The sequence below is a fragment of the Musa acuminata genome, chromosome BXJ3-4 (genome assembly GCF_036884655.1).
Source record: "Musa acuminata AAA Group cultivar baxijiao chromosome BXJ3-4, Cavendish_Baxijiao_AAA, whole genome shotgun sequence".
In the NCBI taxonomy this organism is placed as follows: domain Eukaryota; kingdom Viridiplantae; phylum Streptophyta; class Magnoliopsida; order Zingiberales; family Musaceae; genus Musa; species Musa acuminata.
Window position 1 is genome coordinate 39,342,287 of NC_088352.1, and position 16,746 is coordinate 39,359,032.

The 16,746-nt window shown below is 39.4% G+C and overlaps 3 protein-coding genes across 3 annotated transcripts; 2 read left to right on the top strand and 1 right to left on the bottom strand.

Annotated features, from left to right (window-relative positions):
• Nucleotides 1-82: 82 nt before the first annotated feature.
• LOC103997554 (hexose carrier protein HEX6-like) lies at nt 83-1,948 on the bottom strand. The gene is made up of 3 exons (XM_009418852.3): nt 1,748-1,948; nt 1,340-1,659; nt 83-1,260 (listed from the first exon to the last, which is right to left on the bottom strand). The coding sequence occupies exons 1-3, from the start codon at nt 1,869-1,871 to the stop codon at nt 181-183; spliced, it is 1,524 nt and encodes a 507-aa protein (XP_009417127.2). The 5' UTR covers nt 1,872-1,948; the 3' UTR covers nt 83-180.
• Nucleotides 1,949-3,780: 1,832 nt separating this feature from the next.
• LOC103997468 (armadillo repeat-containing protein LFR) lies at nt 3,781-9,863 on the top strand. The gene is made up of 8 exons (XM_009418741.2): nt 3,781-4,021; nt 4,922-5,091; nt 6,013-6,149; nt 6,250-6,494; nt 8,618-8,723; nt 8,811-8,949; nt 9,265-9,392; nt 9,470-9,863. Exons 1-8 carry the CDS (start codon nt 3,841-3,843, stop codon nt 9,720-9,722), a joined length of 1,359 nt encoding a protein of 452 aa, XP_009417016.2. The 5' UTR covers nt 3,781-3,840; the 3' UTR covers nt 9,723-9,863.
• A 132-nt stretch (nt 9,864-9,995) lies between these two features.
• LOC135637163 (uncharacterized) lies at nt 9,996-11,338 on the top strand. The gene is made up of 5 exons (XM_065149650.1): nt 9,996-10,157; nt 10,311-10,355; nt 10,436-10,547; nt 10,640-10,697; nt 10,801-11,338. The coding sequence occupies exons 2-5, from the start codon at nt 10,322-10,324 to the stop codon at nt 11,101-11,103; spliced, it is 507 nt and encodes a 168-aa protein (XP_065005722.1). The 5' UTR covers nt 9,996-10,157; nt 10,311-10,321; the 3' UTR covers nt 11,104-11,338.
• Nucleotides 11,339-16,746: the final 5,408 nt, after the last annotated feature.

Here is a 16,746-nt window from a genome sequence, read left to right on the forward strand (position 1 = left end):
CTGACCCGACCAAATTGGACGGACCCAATTGACTCGGTTTAGCTCGTAATTGGATTGGATCAAGATACAACACCACAGAAAGTGCGAGTACAGTGGCATTGAGTGGATTTCGAGTTCAAGTCAATTACATGAAGACGGCAATTGACGCAGCTATTGGTTTCGCTGCTACAGAGTTCGCTGTCAGTCTCTTCCTGCACTTGGAGCAGAGCCTTCCTTCTCCACTCCCTCAACCTTCTTCCAAAACCAATGCTGTCTCCAGATCTGATCCATCTTCTCGATAGGAAGACCCTTCGTTTCGGGTAAGAGCAATATGACAAACACTGTCATGATCAAAACCCATCCTCCGAAGAAAAAGAACACACCGGACTTGAGATGGCAAAGCATGGCAAGTAAGGTCTGGCCAACGATGGAGACCAACAAGAGGGCCACTGCTATACCCATGCTTTGTCCTACCGATCTGATCTCCAGTGGAAGTATCTCGCTCGGGACCAGCCATCCCAATGGCCCCCAAGACGACGCAAAGCCTGCAGTGAACACACATATCAACACCAAGATCATGTACGCGTAGCCTTTGCTTATCCCTCCATGATCCCCGAGCTGCGCCGCCAACACCCCTCCGACCATGAGATGCGTCACGAACATGAGAACTCCTCCGACGATGAACAGCTTGCGCCGGCCCACCCTGTCGACTATGATCATGGCCACGACGACGGATCCCACGTTGATGACCCCAGAGATGACGGTGGAGAGGAGCGAGGAGCTCTCTCCGAGGCCGACGGTCCGGAAGATGAGCGGGGAGTAGAATGTGATCGCCGTGATGCCCGTCATCTGCTTGAAGAAAGGGATCAAGATCGCAATGAGGAGATGGGGTCTGTACTTGCGCTGCATGATGATGAGCAGAGGGCGTCGTGCCGCCTTCGACACGTTGCCTGCAGCGATCATGTCGTCGAGCTCGGCGTGGACGTCGTCCGTGCCTCGTATTTTCCGAAGCATCTCCGTGGCCTTTTGGAGAGAGTTGGTGCGTTGGATGATACTGCTGGGAGTCTCCGGAAGGAACAGAGTGCCGAATGCCATGATTGTGGCTGGAAATATAGCGAACCCTATAGAGATTCGCCATCCCAAGTCAGAATGGATCTTTTGAGTTCCATAGTTGATCAAGTTGGCCGACAGTATTCCGAGTCCGACGAAGAAGTCGAATCCATTGTTGATTGCTCCTCGGTGTTCTGGTGGAGCCATTTCCGATAGATACAGAGGAGCAGACTGCACGAAGAACAGCAAGTAAAGGAGGGAAGAGAAGCCCAAGAAGCAGAGGAGGAAGTACGGAGCCAGTAAAGTATGCCTGATTGGTGAAACCGACGCCGACGCCGAGGAGGACGCGGCCTAAGATGAGCATGAAAACGTTAACCGCGAGGCCGCCAAGAGCAGCCCCCACGATGAAGGCGGCGCCACCGAGGAGCATGGACGCCCGGCGACCGAAGGCCTGCGTGACCTTCGACGCACACAAGGAAGCGAAGAGGCCGGCGATGTACAAGGAGGACGTGAAAGCGGTCAGGAGCTGGCTGTCGAACAAGCAGTAGTTGCTGGTGTTGGAGTCCTTCATATCGGCGTACACGTCCGGGAAGAACTTCTCCAGGAACGGCTCCATGGAAGTCACCCCACCTACATATCACCCAAGACACCATGAGATCCGATCCGCTTGACGACGACGACGACGAAGAAGAAGAAGTCATGAGTGGAAGAGAAGGACCAGAGATTCCAACGTCGTAGCCGAAGAGGAGTCCTCCGGTGGCCGCGACAGCGCATGAGAGGATGACAAAGGACGTGACCCTTCCGTTGTAGGTTTGGCACTCTCCGGCGACCTCCAACGCCATGGCTTCGAGGAAGGTAGATGTCAACGCAGGTAGCAGATGAAGTGAAGGCGTCACGTGCAGCTCATATACCTCTTTGTCTTCTATCTCAGCCAACGAAGACGCAATGGTCACATCAGACTCTCCTTAGTTGTCTAAAGATCGAATCATGTACAATACATCAAAATTAATAAAGAATCATTGATACGATCCGTAGACTCGTAAGGAATTATTCGTTTTGAATAATGAACATATCCGTACAATTTTATCTTTTTTGGAATATGTAAGCTTCAATGTACAGACCTACAGATCGTATCAATGGTCGATCGATCAAATTATCCCTTATCAAAAATAAAAAAACTCCGATCAATATTTAATGAAAGTGATTTATCATATTTGAATCGAAGGAGTTTGAAAGGAAATATAAATTAAGGCCTATGTTTAGGTGGAAAAGAACAGAAAGAGAAGAAATAAGGGACTTTTTTAGTTGCTACTCATAGCTGTTGAAAGTGGAAGTGGAACAAAATGGTGCTATAGAGCATATTAGGAAACATGATGAAAAGTAATCCATATCAAAGTTATACTTCATGTGGTTTCTTTATGTGGTGAGGAATGTTAGAATTCAATGTATGTTTTGAACTAATGAACACTTTAATCGAAATATCCATCATGGAATCAGAGTAGATAAACACTTTTAATCCCTCTCTATGTTGTATACTAGATTAATACTTTTGGGGATTAACACATGAAATGTTCAAGTATGCAAGTTATTATGGATGTTTTATTTATTGTTATTTATATTCAAACGCTATATGGTATTCTTTTTGTGATTTCCAAAGATACAATTCAACCATATGAAAAATATAGGATTTAAACTTCCAGAGTTTCTTTAATTACAATATTTAAGTGAATTTTAGTTTTATATTAGAATTTTTTAAGCTTAAAATTGATTATAAATTTTTTTATGAAATGTTTGAGATTTTAACGTTGATAGAAGATGGACAATATTTTATTTTCATATGTTATGTTATATTTTGATTGTCGAATGTAAAAGACGATTCGAATATAACCATATGTCTTTTACAAATATATATTAGGGGTATGTTCGATAAAGCCCATCTAATATTTAAATTAGAATAGTGTTCGAATGGTTCAATTTAATATCGAAATGAAATAGAGTCCGATTAGATTAAAAATAATTAATTTTTAAATAACAATATACCCGAGGACTTTTATAATAAAACAAGAGACAGTGATAAATGGGGAAGTGCTAATGAAAATCAAAGTTAAAGATTTGAGATTGTGAGTTTAATTATGTACAAAATCAAAGTCATAAATCAAAATCATTCTTATGTTATATCATAATGTTAGTTGTATGTAGCTAATGTAGGATAGCCTGCTAGATATCATCTAAGATACCTAAACTTCATTCTCCTTTCCACAAGTAAATGGAAAAGGAGATACACATCCAATCTCAATGATAGACCAAATAATGGAGGAGAACAATAAAAGCAGTCCTTAAGCATCTCATAAATCGAAATTGTCACCAAGTCGAGAAGAACAAGAGGAACATATACTATTCCATCGCAGACACTCTTATTTGATGCTCATCTTTCCAATATTCGTGCTCCACTTGAAGATTCCAAAATTAAAGGGGCGAAAAAGAAAGATAATAATTGGAATCCGTTCTCGCTTCAATCTGTTTCTCTATTGTCGATCGTTGTGATGCTGAGTTCACAATGAGTTCACGTATCGAGCCAACATGACTCGAGCTGACGTAGCCCGATTTGATCTGTTGGGCCACACGGCTCAGTAACGAAACGGAACGGATGCGGGTCAAGAAATCTAGACCCGCTAATGTGTCGGATCGGGTCTATCCAAATAACCCCACTTTGATCCGCTTGGTCGAGCATAACGGACTCGGATAGCCAGCAAGGGTATCATTAGCATCCTCGGCCGGTGGGTTGTTGCGAGGGAGGGAAGGCGACTTGAGATGCAGAAGAGGGAAGCCGGCAAGTCCGGCGGCTCCTTCACGACGCCCGCCAAGCGCGGTCGCCCGTTCGGCAGCACTGCGGCTGCCGCCGCCACCTCGGCTGCTGCCGCTGCCGCAGGCGACGCCTCCTCCCCGGCGTCTCTCCTTGGCCCTTCGCTTCAGATCACGACCTCCTTGGCCGGTTATCCGCCTATATCCTCTCTCCTCTTCGTCTCCCTTCCCCTTCCTTTCCTTTCTTCTTAGAATCTTGAATCACTTGTGAGGATGTTTCTTTCTTGAATCACTCTACAACAGGTGAACTACAAGATGGTATTTCAGTAGAACATTGAAGCCACCAAGCTGGTGCTTGTCGAGGCTCCATGGAAGGCCTGTTCTTCCATGGGACTCATTTTCTCTCGCACGATGTTGTGATGAACTGGTCTAAGGGCCCTCCGACATGGCCAGCCCCTCGTGGTGTACCCATCTGTATTTGGGTCTAAAAGGGGGATATCTTTGGGATTGATTGTGGTAGCCGCTGGCGGACGTTTAACCTGCATAAAGACACTTAAGTCCTTAGTTTCATTCGGCAATATTGTACATGGCTCTTTTCCAACACTCACACACTTTGCATTGCAGAGTATACCATCAAGAAAAAGACTTAAAAGAGGTTTGGTTCTATAGTCATGCCATGGTAACCCAATGGTTAAGCATAATGGCTAGTATCTTAATGACAAGTTCATCACTAAGAATGATATTCATATGTATCTATTGAGACAGATTGATTAGTACATTGTTGCATAAGTGATAGGTCTCAGGTTCGAATCTATGTATGAGTGTTGTGTACTATATTTGATGTAATGAAAATTTCTTTCAATTAGAAAAAAAGAATGATATTAACATAAAAGTTATAAACCACCAGTGAGTCAACTGGAACTGTTTTTCCTTTTCTTGTTCATTTTGTCTTGTCTGTTGTCCTTTCATCAACCAGTACTGTTGTATGAAATGATTGTTCCACAGATAGGGAGCTTATTTTATGTTAATTCGATGGTAAATGTATGTATGTTTCAGTTTCTTGGTTATTTTACTGACTAAAGTTTTACAGATCAAAACAATAGAAGAATTGTCTTAGCATTGCAAAGTGGATTGAAGAGTGAACTGACATGGGCATTGAACACACTCACCCTGCTTTCTTTCAAAGAAAGGGATGACCTACGTAGAGACTCAACAGCGCTTGCTAAGATACCTGGACTGCTGGATGCTCTCCTTCAAATTGTGGGTGATATTATCTTTTTTGTTTGTTTGTTAATTTATTTTATATAATGTTTTAAAATCTTTGAATTCCCATGAGGTAGTTTACTGCATGGTTCGCTCTCAAACTATTGGTCCTCATGACATTTAGTAGGAAATCTTAGAGTACTAGCTGTCCTTTCTAAATTGATGCTTTGCCATTTCAATTTTTAGCTACTTTCTTCATCTGTTTTAATTCACCAATAAATGTCGCCAGCTTGAACATGCTTGTGGTCTTCAAGTTTTGTATTGGTTGACTACTCCTTTAAGCATATTGATCACAACTCAAGTATTCATGAAAATTTTCAAGACAATTAGGTTTATATCAAGGATTTTAATTTTGAATAATATCGCTCGTATCGGGCGGTACCGCCGATTGGGGCCGTTTCCGCCTCGGACGGTGATCGAGGGAGAAGAAAGAAGGGGAGAAGGTGGTATTAAGCAAGGGAAGAAAGAAAAGGAAGAAGAAGAGGAGAACCTGGAGATCGATGCCGCTCTCCCTCCTTGTTTGTCGGCCTTCTCTCGGCGTGGGGAGAAGAATCCGCGATCGTGGGGAGAAGAGAGGCAATGTTGCGGGCAGAAAAGAGAAGATGTCTCCTCGGCGAAAACGATTTTTTTACTTATATACACACACACACACACACACACACACGCACGCACGCATACACACACACACACACAAGGGTGATGAGGCCGTCAGTTTTTTTTTTTCTTTTATATATACCGAGCGGTATACTGAATTGTACCACTCGGTATACAGTACCATACCGTACCGAGCGAGTCTTGAAACTCCGGACGATACGAAATTTCAATCCTTGGTTTATATGTAGCTTTTGTTTCATTCTGAAATCTTACCCTTTTAGTACTCTCTCTCTCGCATTAAATTATGTCATCTTTGTATGCAAGGTTGATGACTGGCGTGACATTGCTCTTCCTCGAGACTATACAAAGCCTGCACGAGTGAGAACACTGGGAGCAAATTTAGCGGTGACAGGCTTTGGGAATGAATTGACAACCAGTCTTGACACCACCTCCTACCCCGGGTGTGTTAGAATGATCTTTTCATGGCCAACTTCTCATTTCTAGACATCCTTATATACCTTTATACTATGAAGGTTTAGGTTGGATTTTTTTTTTTTACAGTCGTAAAAAATCATCTAATATGGAGGTTTCCAGTGGGAAAAGGCATCGGTCAATAGACTGGTGGTTTGAAGATGATGGCTTATTTAATCTGGATGAAGAAGCTCATGCAGAAAAACAACAGTGTGCAGTTGCTGCTTCTAATGTCATTAGGAACTTCTCTTTCATGCCTGATAATGAAACGATAATGGCACAGCACAGGCATTGCATGGAAACTATGTTCCAGTGCATAGAGGATCAGAACACAGGTACAGAACTCTGTCATACTTTGTATTTTTGTTTTCTTTTGACACTTTATTTTAACAATATTAGTCCATTTACCCTTCTAAAGGGACACATACTTGCTGTACTCATATATGGTCTCAAGTTTGTTGATTTTGCTATTGATACATCACTCTTTTCTTTGTGCATGTCTTGATGCTAATATTTTGTTGTGGTTGAATACAGAGCCCAAGGTGCACTGGGATTCTTGCCATTGTGGATGCACTGGGCTTTTTGTCATTGTGCAGTATAAGGGTCAAATGTACACAACTGACCAAATAGCAAAGAAGGGGCTTTCCCATGAGGTGAACCCACTAGGCATAGGCAAATAACAGTGGTTGATGTACATTAAAACATTATGGCAAATAGCAAAGCTATCAACAGTCTGAACGACATAAAAAAAATATCATTTTCAAAGTTCATTAATAATATTTTCTTGAATACACAAAATTAAACTGGAGTTTAGGGGGAAAATAGGAAATAATAGCTGATATTCTCAAATATTAAGAAAGAAACTAGATAAATGAAATACTGATATCGTTGTATAAGTCTCTGGAACTTAAAGTTTTTTAGAAGAAATAATTTAACAGCCAGCCGATTCACACTTCAATGGTCTCACATTGGATGTGGGAGGATGAATGTGATTGAATATAGAGCTAGATGAGTCAATCATGGACTTAAGCATTTTAAGTCATGCGGTTTTAAGCCTATTAAGTTAATAGGTAAGTTTCTCCGTTAGGTCTTGTTGTGACAATTGGTATTGAAGCATTAGTAGTATTTCATATGGTGAGGGGCCCAAGTAAAAAGGTGATCTACTCGTGGATGAGACAGGTGACACATCATGATATGACACCACAAGGTTGGGCCACATATGTTATCTATATTAAATGTTGACTCTTGGGCTTTGATGATGTCATGAGGTCTTAAATGAGGGAGGTTATAACATTCTGATTTAGTTACACATCATAAGTGGGAGGATGAATGTGATTATAATATTGCATATAAGGTTTGATGGTATTACTACTATTAACCTGGACTTCGGCATTTTCAGTCATGTGATTTTGGTCTTATCAGTTATACATTAGGTTAGATCATGACAAGCCATTCGTCTCCTTTCATGGTCCAAAGATTTAACTACTGACAAAGTCACATCCAAAATGCAGCCTTGAAGGTACGCCATAGCCTAGCTTTTTGGTGGTTTCTACTTTCTACTGCAATTTGGTTTGTTATAGCGGATTGTTGTAGACAAGCTTTATGATTGTTGTTATAGCAGTCTTAGCTTACCGTGTCACTACAAAGTTGACAATAAAGCTTGCTGCTTTAGTCGACAATATACTATATGGTAAATCTGTCTTTTATATGATATTGTTGATCTTGGTCTCATGGGCTACAATTTTTGTTTCCTATTAACTATAGCTTACCCCACAAGTTGCAACTCCCCTCTTTCTCTGAAACTACTTTTCATATCTAGGTGAATTTGTTGATTGTTTTATGATTTTGTAAGGTAAACTTAATCCATAAGGTAACTCTTCTTACCCAGAGATACTGTTTAGCTTTCAAGGCAATCTCTCCTGCCTAAATATAACTGCATCAGGAACTTGGTGCTAGATTAATAGGTTATATGTGAAGTAGACAGTCAATCATAAGTTCTGTTGAATCATCTATTGAGCCTTCTATACTTATTGTATATCCAATCACATATTGATTGGGAGGACCTTTGATGATCCGAATGCTGGGACACTTGCAATTAGAAAGTTGTATGATACAGAATGGTCAAGTGAATAGGCTTCAGGAACTCCCCTTTCATAGAATTACTGCCAACTAAGGACATTATGAGGTACATTGGTGCAGGTGAATGTTGTAATCACATAGTTTTGCACTTCCATAAGCTCTCAATCTGAGTTTCCTGAAACTAGTCATACTAGGATTTTAGGCTCTAGTAATTATCACTGATGAGCCTGCTGATTATAGAATGCGGAATGACTGTCGCAGGCACTGCAACTGATGTTGTCAAACATAGGCAGGGTTGATAATCTGCATCAATATTGCTCAGTTACTTATTTTTCTAACACCAGGTTGTAAAGGTATCTTGTTTAATTTGATCGTACAGAAGATGAGGAGCTTATAACGAATGGACTAGAGACAATTGCCAATTTAGCACCACTCTTGGACCTCCGTATATTTAGCTCGTCTAAGCCATCATATATTGGAATGACGTGAGTATACTTCATGTAAATTGATCCCTCTTATTCACTTATGGCTATGGTTTTGCACCTGCAAATTACAATACTTCATGAAAGCAGTGAGAAACGTGCAGTTCAGGCCATCATGGGGATGCTTGGATCTTCGGTGAAGGCATGGCATTGTGCAGCTGCTGAATTGCTTGGACGCCTCATAATAAATCCTGATAATGAGCCATTTCTTCTTCCTTCAACTCCAGAGGTCAGTAGCTTTTTACTAATTTGGTTGTAGATAACCTATATTGGTGTTGATTCCAATATTTAACATCACCAATTTCTCTGTTTTCGCCACCGGCTGGTATACATCAGGTTGGACTTTGAAAGGTAATATTACTTATACCGTAGGTGTTTGACCTCATCCCATTGTACTTGTAAGATTAGTTGTATAGTCCACCTATGCATGACAACCTACTTATACTGATACACCATTCTGCTTAAATGCTGGTATAGCTTGTAGTTATATTGGAAATATATAATCATCATGGCGGTTAATATGGGTTTTCCTTTTTGTGTTTAGATTTACAAGAGACTAGTCGATCTTCTTAGTTTACCAGCTGTGGATGCACAAGCAGCAGCGGTAGGGGCACTCTACAATCTTGCAGAAGTGCATACAGATTCCAGGCTGAAGCTTGCTAGTGAAAGATGGTTGGCCCAAATTTTATACAGCAACACTTGGATGCCCTTTTTAATCTTCTTTCTAATGTGTTATAATCAAATTTCAGGGCGGTCGATAGACTCTTCAAGGTAATCAAGACTCCACATCCTGTGCCCGATGTTTGTAGAAAAGCCGCAATGATACTGGAAAGCCTCGTCTCCGATCCTCAAAACAGGCATCTGCTAATGGCTCACGAGAGTAGCTTCGCCGAGATGCTGATGTCAGATGCGAGGTACTCTGATACATTTTCTCGTCTACTCTACGATCTCACGTCGAGGCCAAACAAAGTTACTGCTGCTCGTGGTGTCTGGGGAATGTGAGCTTCTTCATGTATGATTTGTTTCTGTAACTTCTTATGGCTGTAATGTGAATCTCGTCCACTGTTGTTCACTCTATTGTAACAAAGGATAAGTGATTTGAACACCCAAGTCGCTGTGAGAAAATATGGCTAATTAGTTGCATGATCTTTGGAATCCTATTATTTATTAGTTGATTCGTTCAATATGTCTATCCTCATGTTATCACTCATATCATTCTTCTTTACCGAAGGTCTGACTAGTTGATCTAACATGATTCATTTGATTGGCTTGCAAAGACAGGATTGGTTGGATCTTCACATCTCATATCAGTTGGGAGTCCTCTGCATCAACCATGTCCAGTTTCTATTATAGGCTGTGTAGCCACATTGTTAGTATCGTCCGCATCAGGTCAGGAATCGAAGAGTCGCACAGAAACAAAACCAATCAAAGGGAAAGGTACACATTCCAAACTTCTTCTCACCTCCTCCTTGTGACCCTCCCAACGTCTCCTCATCCTGTGCTATAAAATGGCCTCCCACCCACCATAATCCTCCTATCGCCTCCTGCTTTTCCGGTCCTCACAAACTTTTTAAGTATTTGATCTCTCAGTTTCAGAGATAATGGGCATTGCCATCAGTGTTCTCGGCAAGCTCGGTGATCACCTTCACTCTTCTCACATGAGATCATATCTTCTGATCACTCTTCCTGCATTAATATCATCCTTTTGTCTGCAGGCTTGCTTGGGGTGGACTCTTTATCCACAGATCAGGTCTACAAGAAGTACTTCGGCCCAAAAAACATAATGAAATATGAAGATTTTCACCTTGCTTTTGTTGACCTTTGCAGGTGAAACTTCTTTATATTTGATCCTGATCTCCTCCTTTGTGCTATGATCATTATGTGTTCTTCTTCTACCTCTTCTTCTTGTTGTAATGCAGCGATTTCAATTTAGTCATGCCTGGTAAACATTTTACTATCCAAGCAACTGAGATACAGGTGAGCTGATCAGTCCTCCATTAACTTCACTACTAATTAGTCTTTGATTGTGTATGCATCCCTCACCTCCTCCTCCTCTTCTTCTTCTTCTTCTTGCCTGAAGAAATTCTTTGAGAAGTGGCCGAAAGCGTCGGCGGATCCAGGGACGGAGAGCGAGAGGAAGGCACTGCTTGTGGAGTTCATGAAAGAACAGGTGAAGGAGTACAAGACGAGCACCCGTGCCATGATGTTGACCGGAGTAACCGCCCCCCCGGCCGCCATCCTCATCAAGAAGACCGGGAAGAAGGTGCCGCCGCTCAAGATGCTCCACATCGACCTCATCCCCAACGTCGTCTTCGTCCCCACCGTCACTGTGCTGTTCCTCATCGGCGTCAGAATCCTCAACGTCACCAGGGCTGCCCCTTAACACTCCCACCTTCCTCCCCCCCGCCCCCACGTCCCATGCCATATATGTTCTTCTCCCAGTAACTCGCACGAAACGCCATCGAGTTTTAGCTTGATTAGTATGATGAGGGTCGGGAATATTTGTGGTGTTAGAGGCATCTCAATAAAGCCGGCAAGCAGCCACCTGACCGTGAAGAAAAATTCCTACGTGTAATTGCTGCTTATAAAGATGTGACGTAAACAGAGTCATTAGATTCCTCGACGTTATGTTTATAAATTAGTTTCATATCAAAAATAAGTAAGATTAAAATTTGATAAGTATATTTTTTTATTAATTTCAATTTAAGTATTTTGATATAAGTTAATTAACCCATTGATATTTATAATATAAAAATATTTAAAAATAAATTAAAATAAGATTATAAATCCTATAGTTATGATAGTAAATAGTAATATCCTAATCTTTTGTTATAGAAATAGGATGAATTCAAGAGAAAAGTCTCTCTTTTTAAGTTTTTTTTTTAAAGTGTAAGAATAGAAATTGTTATTATGCTATTATTATATGAAAATCTTTAATGTCAAAGATTTATGATGGATTGAGAATATATGTAATATCAATAATTAATTAGATTAATTCGTTCTTAGGAGATATTATTTTTTATTTAAGTGAAAGCAAATGATCTAGAATAAATAATTAAAATAGTCTCTCTTGTTATCTTTTAAAAATTCATATTATAATTAGATTTTTTTTTTTATTGATCGATAACCATTATCAAAATTTAAACAGATCTATAATATATTTTACCTAATTAGTACCTATATCTATAGAATTCTCTAATAACCTTTTTTATTTCCTAATACCTTAAATACCCCCAATGATCTATCTATTTTTTCCTAATTTTGTATTGTGTTACAGTCTTTTCTTGATATTGTTGAAAATATTATAGTATAATACAGAAATATTATAATTAGACTAAATTCGTCCGAAACTAGAAAAATAAAGAAAATAGCAAAATAGGGGGTGGGGCGCACGAATAAGAAGGAATTCTAGAAAAATGATGACACCTCCATATATTAAGTCAAAAAAGGGAATATATATATATATATATATATATATATATATATATATATATATATATATATATATATATATATATATATATATATATATATATATATATATATATATATATGTCTCGAGTCAAATTCAATAGCACTTATCTATCATTCAAATGAATAATCGTACTTTAAGAATTTAACTATAACATATACTTGTTGAAGAATATTTATGTATATAATGTGGGATGAATTCGAGAAAAAAAATATTGGTTTTTGGCTTTCTTCCATAACACGTCATATTTTCATTTTTATATCTACTTTTCAGAACTCCATTATTATCCCTTTCTCCATTTCCCTTTACGATCAATTATTTTTTCAATCTGATTCATTATGTTAAGAATGGTTTACTGAATTAGACCAAATCAAATTAATATTTTTTAAATTGTTTTTTAAAATATATAAAAATTGAAAAAAAAAATAGAAGGAATAAAAAAATATTTTTATTGTTACATAAATTTATGAAAAAAACACTCATAACTTTAAGAATTTTTCGTAAAATGCTCCTCGCTATGTGAAGAGATCATTTTGTCTCTATCTCCGTTGAACTCGTCGTTGCTTTCGTCGAACTCGCTAACCTCAATAACTCTATTCTTATGAAGGAGGGGGTGCGAGAGATATTATTGTCGTTTACAACCTTAGCGCGATGGTTCACCGTCGTGCCCACACCCTTCACACGAGGGTGAGTCATTGCCGTATGCAACCCTAAACTCGAGTTTGGGCAATCCTCTCCGGCACAAGGGATGCCGTCACCTCTACGATCCCCACTAGTCTCCATTGGGTGAGTAAAGGCTGGTCTACCATAGAGTAGGAGGGTCTATGAAAACAACGATAATTCTTCTGTCCTCTTCTTCTTCGCATGAGGGTCATTGGTAAGCACTGGATAGCATAAGTAACGGGACTAATCAAGTCAGGGGTAAAATAATTATTTATAAAAAATATTATATAAGAATTTTTTTTTAAAGTTGGATAGTTGTAACGGAACTTATCAGTTTTTTTTTTTTCCAAAAATTCACTTTTATTTTTAAGTATTATTTAAGTATATATAAATATTAATTAATTTAAAATCATTTTAGAAATTATTAAAAAAAATTAGAAAAAAATTACCTACAAGAAGGTTCGGAGGCTTCCACTTGTTCTGCTCGGCTCCCGAAACCTACCCTTCTTTCCCGACGCTGCCCTATCAGGAGAAGAGATTGCGTCGGCTTTGCAGGTAGATGGATCGCTTCAGATCGGTGTTGTAATGGCCGGCTTGAAGGCATCGAACGAAGAGGGTTTCTTGGGCCAAAGAGTTGCATCAGGTATTACTAATCGAATCCTCGCATCCCGCGGCTCCTTTACGCATCATCATGTGTTTGATTCCTTGGTCCTTCACGTTTTCGTGCTGTTGAAATGGTGGCGTTCTTGTGCGTGTTTATTCTCGTTGCTGTGCTGCTGTTATTACAACCCATTTTCCTATTGTTTTCTTTTTGATTGTGGTCGGCAAATTGGTTGGATAGTTGTCGTTTCTAAATTTTCCTCTCTCGATTAATTATTTCCCCCATTTTCTTGCCACATTCCACTGCAAAAATAGGCGTTACTGTAGCTGTGTCTATGAGCCATTTCACGGTGGATTTGCTATGGAACCCAACAGAAGGTAGAAATGGCGTATCCTTTTGCTTGGTAGATCTCTTTCTCTTTTCTCCTTTTGAAGATGTTAGCTAGTTTGACTGGTAAAGATCTTGATAGTTTATCAGAAGCTTATGAGCTCGAATTCCATTTACGTCGCTTACCTTTTTAACAATCAATTAGATTAAAAAAATAGTTCAATAATTGATAACTTATAGAACCAAAAAAGGCGGCGTGCTTATCTCGGTTCTCTACTCCTCAATCAACATGGGACTAAACTAAACGTGCTTATCGATACCCCTAGTAGGGGAGCTGAGATTTCTTGGGCCCTCTTTCTAGCACTATCTGATAAGTCATCGTTTGTCTTTGACGTTCGAAGCATGATGACTCAGGGAGGAATTGTCTGCTTTGGATGGGCATAGATAGTTTTGACCTTTCGGGGTGAGGGTGATGTGGGATTAGACATGCTTATCAATAATGTATATGAAATTTTAGTTACATGTTGTTGATCTCTTTCTACTAAGTTAAAATTTTTCATATGGTGGTGAGATGTGTTAGTAAATGATTGGATTATCAGATTTTACCCAATATTTCCTATGCACTTGGCCGTGTTAAGACTTAGACCATCGCAAGCTTAATCAAATTTATCGCTTGCGCACATAGAATCTTATAATTAGGTACCATGTCACTTTGCTTTGAGGGAGGAGTATCAAGTCATATGAACTGTCTTTCTTTCTTTTTTTTCCTTCCTTTTCTTTGCTTCTGAACCAGTAATGAGAAAAGCTCAAATAGAGATTATTATGGTAGTGGGGTTCATCAATTTTTAGTCACATTTAAAAGCATTTATGTGCCGCTAGAATTTAAAGGTTTTATAGATATGCAATGCAAAAAATGCCATTTTAGAAACATGGTCTTTTTAATACTTTAGGAATAGATCGGAAATTGTAATTTATTAACAACAACGATCACATTGCATCCATATTCTCATAGGAGATATACAACATACTGTTGTAGAGGATGAAATGGACCACTTGGTTTCTTTTAGTTACAGACAAGATTCTACTCTCACTATCACATATGAATGTTCACAATTGCACTTGCCAGCACTCTTTATTCAAGATTACTACAAGGAACCCATAATTCCATGAGGATTAGCTGAATTTGCATATTGGATTTACCTTCCCTAGTTGATGTTTAGTGCTGATACTGTGTATAATTTATAGTGAGTAGTAGTATTGACTCCACCTTCATCTGATGGCTCACCAAGCAAGCTATCAGTCTCCTTAGGTGGTACTCATTGATGCAGCTTGAGTTTCCTCAGCTTGTCTAGCTCTTCTGCCACTTCCTTCATCGGCGATTGCTCTGACTTCCTGAATCAGTTCTTCTCCTTCCTCTCTTGATTATCTGAGATCTCTGATAGCCGCTTCTCCATCGCTAAAGTGAAAGTTGATGCAAGGGTCCTCTCTTCTTTAGATCTTGCGAAATAAAGTGCATTCTTACCAGTAAGCAGTTCTAGAAGAACCACACCAAAACTATAAACATCACTTCTGACTGTTAATTGGCGAGTTTGAGGGTACTCAGGGTCTAGGTAATCCCTGGTTCCTTGCACCAAGGTACCTAGCTGATCTTTATCCTTTGGCACTAGCTTTGAAGCCTCGAAATCGGAAACCTCTGTGATGAAATTTTCATCCAAAAATATGTTGGAGGACTTCACATCTCCATGAATAATTAGAGCTGAAGCTGTTGAATGTAGGTAAGCCAAGGCATCAGCAGACTCTAATGCAATCGTTAGGTGGGTGGGTACCCATGGAAAAAGGAGATATGATGTTCTTTTCATGGATTAGATGAAGCGACCCAAGAGCTTAACTATATTTTTGTGGTTGATTAGCAACAAGATAAGCATCTCTTTTCCGTATTCTTTCTTTTGGCTCTCATCAATAACCTTATATTTCTTTATGTCGACGACACGATTGTCTTCTAATATTCCTTTGTGACCAGTTTCCTGTCCTCCTCGCCCTAGGATATAGTTCTTGTCAAACTTATATTTTGCCCATTATAGTTCTTTTGTATTGTAAATATCTTAAATGCCCCCCCCCCCCCCCATGTTCACTAAAATACTATGTGCAATTGTTTCTTTCTTCAATTTTTGATTTAGTGAGCACTTAAGTGTACAAAGAAATTTTATTGGTGACATGCAAGGATTGCCTTTTCGATTATCGGATCCATTTCGACAATCTATTAGACTAATACATATCGATCGATACCAGTGTACCAGCACATAGTATGTTGGTGTGTACCAATGTTTCGATGAGGAAGAAAAAGAGGGTGAAGAGGAAGGGATGGCGAAGGAACAAAAGAGAAAGGAGGAAGGAAGAATAAGAAAAAAGAATAGGACGTGAAGAAGGAGAAACAACAACGAAGAGGCAGCATAATAGCTAAAGTCAAGTCATTAAGTAAGTAAGAAAATTTGTAATACTCTCGAGCTTAATCTCATATCAAGATGGGTAAAAACTTAATGAGCATATTATTATCAACTTGGGTCTAGGCATTTTGGATCAATGGTTTAAGTCCAACGAGTTGATAGATCAGTTATCCTATTGGATTAAGTTGTTATGGTTATTGTAATGTCTCCTTTACGAAGAATTAAGCCAGTTTTGTCTATCCCATAACTCAAAACTTTAGTTTTTGGATCTAAGATTTGTAAATTTTTCTCATGTGAGAACCAAAGAGAGTGAGCTTTTGGATGTCTGCTCTGGTAAGAGTGAGATGCAAGATCTCACACAAAATGTCCAGAAGTAAGATTTCAGATAGCTGTTGGATAATAGGTTGCGATATGTTTGGTGTAGTTTGGTTGCCAAGATCTCACCAACTCTAAAGCTGGAAGATAGACAGTTGCCATTGAACGAGAGCCGATGGTGGCGAACTTTGGGTGGGTATCGGA

Excerpts from the sequence above, each read along its gene's own strand:
- LOC103997554 (XM_009418852.3), bottom strand. The coding sequence starts at position 1,871 with ATGGCGTTGGAGGTCGCCGGAGAGTGCCAAACCTACAACGGAAGGGTC. Across the intron at positions 1,660-1,747 it reads CTACGACGTTGGAATCTCTG|GTGGGGTGACTTCCATGGAG; the intron begins GTCCTTCTCTTC and ends GGTGATATGTAG. Across the intron at positions 1,261-1,339 it reads GCGTCGGTTTCACCAATCAG|TCTGCTCCTCTGTATCTATC; the intron begins GCATACTTTACT and ends TTCTTCGTGCAG.
- LOC103997468 (XM_009418741.2), top strand. The coding sequence starts at position 3,841 with ATGCAGAAGAGGGAAGCCGGCAAGTCCGGCGGCTCCTTCACGACGCCC. Across the intron at positions 5,092-6,012 it reads TGGATGCTCTCCTTCAAATT|GTTGATGACTGGCGTGACAT; the intron begins GTGGGTGATATT and ends TTTGTATGCAAG. Across the intron at positions 6,495-8,617 it reads CATAGAGGATCAGAACACAG|AAGATGAGGAGCTTATAACG; the intron begins GTACAGAACTCT and ends TTGATCGTACAG.
- LOC135637163 (XM_065149650.1), top strand. The coding sequence starts at position 10,322 with ATGGGCATTGCCATCAGTGTTCTCGGCAAGCTCG. Across the intron at positions 10,356-10,435 it reads CAGTGTTCTCGGCAAGCTCG|GCTTGCTTGGGGTGGACTCT; the intron begins GTGATCACCTTC and ends TTTTGTCTGCAG. Across the intron at positions 10,698-10,800 it reads TCCAAGCAACTGAGATACAG|AAATTCTTTGAGAAGTGGCC; the intron begins GTGAGCTGATCA and ends TCTTGCCTGAAG.